The following is a 4,721-nucleotide window of genomic DNA, read 5'->3' as shown; positions in this document are numbered from 1 at the left end:
TCCAATCATAAAGCAAAATTGCAGCTAAAACTGGAAAGACAAAGTAAATTATCCCATCATGAATTGCTGTTTGTGTTCCTTTATAGAAACTCCGTAGAGGTAGCTTTAGTTCTCTGTTGTCGACAGACCTAATGTTACCAGGACTTTCAATATACTTAGACACTGGGCTCTGGGACAATACACTTCAACTATTGGCATATTGTGTTCAGCTATTGATTTGAGACATAGTCAATTACATCTTAGCTCAGCCCACTGGCAATTGTCTCTCTCACCTCATGGTATCGACTTTCTCTATGTCCTGCAACCTTTTCTTTACTGCTTGCATTGCAGAGCCTGCAAGACTATTTTACATCCCTACATCTCCCTACACCTCCCCTGTGTAGTGTTTAACATCCTGCCCCTCACCATTGCTCTCCACTTAATATTCTCTATCACTATGATCAGTGTCATCCTAAGGACTTGGGAAAAAATCTATTGCAGGGCCCATAGTTGGGGCAGTCTAAACAGATCAAGAATGTATTATGCATTTCCCATTAATTCAAGGTCACATGAGGCCAAACAATATAAATGATGTATTCATCTTTTACAAGGTCACACAAAACAGTTTAACCACATCTTGCCTAGGAAGCCAAAGGTCTTTAAGATAACACTATTGAGGCAGAGTCAGAGGTAGAGGTAGACAGACAAGGTGAAAGGTTTAGATAGAAAAATAGAAGAGAAGGTTCACTTACCCAGGGAGCCACTTGGAAGGTGGAGGCCCTGAGCAATTGCCCTCTTTGCCCATGCCTTAAAACATCTCTGACTATGATGCTTCCCACCCTAGGTGCTTGCCATCACTTTTCCCTCCTCATTGCTCTTCGCCGTTGCTCCCTCACCTCCATGCCACGGTTGCTTCTCACTTCCTCCTGCCATCCAAAGTTCTTCCCCCTCATTGCTTCTTTCCTCTGCACCCTCTGTTCCAATCCCCTCACTCTCAATCTCTTTTACTGTGAATCCGTGGCTTAAGGCCTCATGTCTGTGGTCTCTAGCGACTTTCTTCTCTTGTGCCTAAAGATGAGTAGCACCTATTTCGGGTACTGTCTTTGATAATGCTTGGATAATTGTCATGCAAGCACTGGCAAAGACAATAGCAGTGGGAGGTCATCATCTATTATTGTTCTGCCTTTCTAAAACGGTCATCACATTGAGCGTAGGTACCATACTTACATGGAACATGTCTACTACCTATGAATTTTGCAACAAAAATAAAGAATACAATTTCATTTGAAGATGGACACACACTTTTCTGTTACCTTTAACGATGCTTTTGCTGCAGTTGTGGATGAACTGACATTACCAATACTGACAGGCTGCCATGTTTAATATAAAAAATATATTGGTTAAACCAACATAGCAAATTAGACCTATTGACTTTGCCAATGCTTGATGATATGTACATGCTTTCTAACAGTCATGATGTTGTTTTGAATGATTCACCTTGAAGGTCTTCTCATTACTTTTTAAATTATATAGCACTCAAGAAGCAAATCCTTACGTATTTGGATAGTTTACCATACACTGCCATTACTTCCCAGAGACGAGAGCCATTGTTGAAGGAGATGTGCGCCCTAAGAAGGCCTGTTGCAAGTCTATAATCTATACTCAGATCATCTCAAACTTGTGGCAGGCCCTTGGTCATACATGTATGTAAGATGTGGAGCAATTATGCTTTTGATGATTTACAATTCTTTCATTTTCACTTACCAACAAGCAATTCTGTATAAATAGATCTGCACATTTTTAATGTCATTTCTTTGCAGATGAGTAAAATATATCAATCATTACTTACCTGATTAATGAATTGCTTTCCATAATCTGAGCTTAAAATGAAATTGTGTGACATTTTACAATGCATTTCATGATATTGTTTGTATTTCCAGGTACAAGGCTGAAAGATCGCAGTCAACTTTATTAATTGAGACATGTCACCTTTCAATGGCACAGGATTCACACCTTCATCGCTGATCCTTATTGGCATCCCTGGTCTGGAGATGCTCCAGTACTGGTTTGCTATCCCATTGTTCATCCTATACATTGTCACTCTTTTAGGAAACACTTCCCTTATGTTCGTCATAAAAACTGTGCGGAGCCTTCACAAACCAATGTACATTTTGATTTCACAACTAGCCACCTGTGATGTAGTTTTATCCTCAAGCATGGTTCCAAAAATGCTTGCTATTTTTTGGCTTAATGATGGAGAGATCAGTTTCTATGCCTGCCTCCTTCAGATGTCCCTCAGTCCATGTTTAATGGCTATGGAGTCCTCCATCCTTGTGACCATGGCTTATGAACGCTATGTCGCTGTGTGCAACCCACTGAGATACCATGTTATTTTAACTACCTCATTTTTGATAAAGACAGCATCTGCCTCCTTGTTTAGAGCCATCGTTATTAGTGCCCCTCTTCCCTTCATTACCATGAGACTGACATTCTGTGACAGCTATGTGGCCTACACATACTGTGAGAACTTGGCTGTGGCAAAGCTTTCCTGTTCTGACATCACTCTTAATAATCTATACTTGTTGACCATATGTGTCATAATAGGTGCAGTTGACCTGACCTGTCTTGCCTTGTCGTATTTTCTGGTTTTTAGAGAAATTTTCCACCATCCTTCCAAAGAAGATCATTCCAAAGCCATCAGCACCTGCAGCTCCCACATCTGTGTCCTCTCCGGATTTTACATACCCATTTTCTTAACCCATGTGTTGCACAGATTACATCATAACCTTCCACCTTATATCCATGCGATTCTGGGAAACTGTTGCTTCCTTTTACCTCCATTTATAAATCCTTTTATTTATGGGGTGACAATGAAGGACATTCGACTGAACATGCTACAAACCTTCAGAAAGGTGAAGTCTCAACCCTCACTATACTTGAATGAGATATTAGCTGTTCGTAAATGAGTTTTAACTACTTGGGGGAGGATGTAGCCTTACAGCTAGAACGGTCAACGTCGAAGCTGGGGAACCGTGTTCGAGTCTTGGCAACAACGCTCAACATCCTGTGATTCTGGGCAAATCACTTAATCTCCCCGTGCCTAACAAAAATGAATGTGTCCTTGTGTAACGCAACTGGTGCTATGTAAAGCGCTCTGGTACCTGATATCTTCGGGTCTAATTCATGCTATATTAAACTCTTAAAAAAAAAAACTATCCTGCTAGAAGTTTATTTCTTAATTAGTGGTGAGGTTTGCAATCTTGGATATTTTATCCGTAACAATATGCCTTGGATCTAAGCCTCACTAAAAAGGAGCTCTCCAATTCTTATGTGTGGAATTAAGACTTAGCCCTGATTATAGTCTGGAATATCAAGTACAAGAATATTGTGGCACACTGATATTGTGGACAAAAGATCTTAGGGACAAAATATCAAAACAGAAGTATATATCGGGAGGTATAGTTTTACTATTCTAAACTCCACATCTATTTCACTTTACATATATATAGAGCACAAAAGTACATTAGTATGGATTTAGATATCTAAAATATATGCACACCTTTTAATATTTATCCCTTGATATTTTGTCAACACTATTAGTATACGATGATATTCTGTAGTCTATACTCAAGTTCCACACCCTCAGGTAACAGCCATATTTTTTATTAAGGACACATTGTTTCTAGATATCTCTACTATGCAATTGCTTCTCTTCAGTAACTTTACCAGACTCTTCCACTTCACTCTGAATTATATTTTTAGGGAATTGAAAGTCAAATCAAATTGATCCAAATAGGTTATTGAGTCTGTCTTTGCACCTATGTGTATATGGGTTAAAATACCCCCTTCCATACATTATAAGGATATTGCAAGTCATCATGAAGTTCCAAGGCCATATAGTCATAAGTTACACGTTGTGGGTGTTTATTCTTAGTATGGACAACAGGGGATACTTATTCCTTATATTAAATGGTCAGCCCAGCACTTTCCCCGCAAGGCACTTAAGGCCAGATGTATCAAAGGGTTTTACCCATTCTGTGTCTATGGGAAAATGTGTTGATACATATGGCCCTTAAATCTTTGGCCGTAGGTCTTTCATGTGAAAAACAGAGCATGTTTGAAAAAATAAAGAATACAATTAGAATCTTGTGCGTAAAATTAAATAAATCAAAAAGCTGGCATATATTTGTTGCAAAATTATATTAGAATCAACTTAATAAAAGTCAGTTTTTTCATATGGCAGCACGTAATGTGAAGAAAGATGAAGAAAAAAATGTTTTACTTTTTTTATAATTACCTAAGGAGTGCAAAAAACAAATATGTTGCCATAGATATTTTCATTCTGCTTGTCACTGAACAGCCAACAAAACACAGCAGAAGACACAAAAAATCAACCTTTCATCATTGTTCCTTAAACAGCTGCTTTAATTATGGTCTGTATGGCCTGACCTTCCTTCCCCCTGGCTCCAGGCTTTAGCATCAGGCATTGTGATGCCAGAACTCAACCACGATAAGTTATTTCAGTTGAGAGCTACACTTTTTCTTTATAGCAGGCAACTGGGGGTGTTCCAAGTCCTCTATTATAAAGACATTATAAACAGGTTTTTATGCTAGGATTGAAGAATCCTAAGTATTATAATGCTACTTTAGCCAGCTTAAGCAGGAGGTAATACCAGTAAAAACATCTGCGGCATAAGCATCCTATGAGTACCTCATGTAAAGTCCCACTATCTGAATATCTA

The 4,721-nt window shown here is 38.7% G+C and overlaps 1 protein-coding gene across 1 annotated transcript; it reads left to right on the top strand.

Moving 5' to 3' along the window:
* The first annotated feature begins 1,961 nt into the window (after nucleotides 1–1,961).
* On the top strand, nucleotides 1,962–2,945 carry LOC146806223 (olfactory receptor 52K1-like). Its single transcript, XM_085623902.1, has one exon. The coding sequence runs from the start codon at nucleotides 1,962–1,964 to the stop codon at nucleotides 2,943–2,945; it is 984 nt and encodes a 327-aa protein (XP_085480028.1).
* Nucleotides 2,946–4,721: the final 1,776 nt, after the last annotated feature.

This window comes from Triturus cristatus, chromosome 8 (genome assembly GCF_964204655.1).
Source record: "Triturus cristatus chromosome 8, aTriCri1.1, whole genome shotgun sequence".
Classification (NCBI taxonomy): Eukaryota; Metazoa; Chordata; class Amphibia; order Caudata; family Salamandridae; genus Triturus; species Triturus cristatus.
The sequence above is the reverse complement of the archived record's forward strand: the minus strand, read 5'-3'. Positions and strand labels throughout refer to the sequence as shown.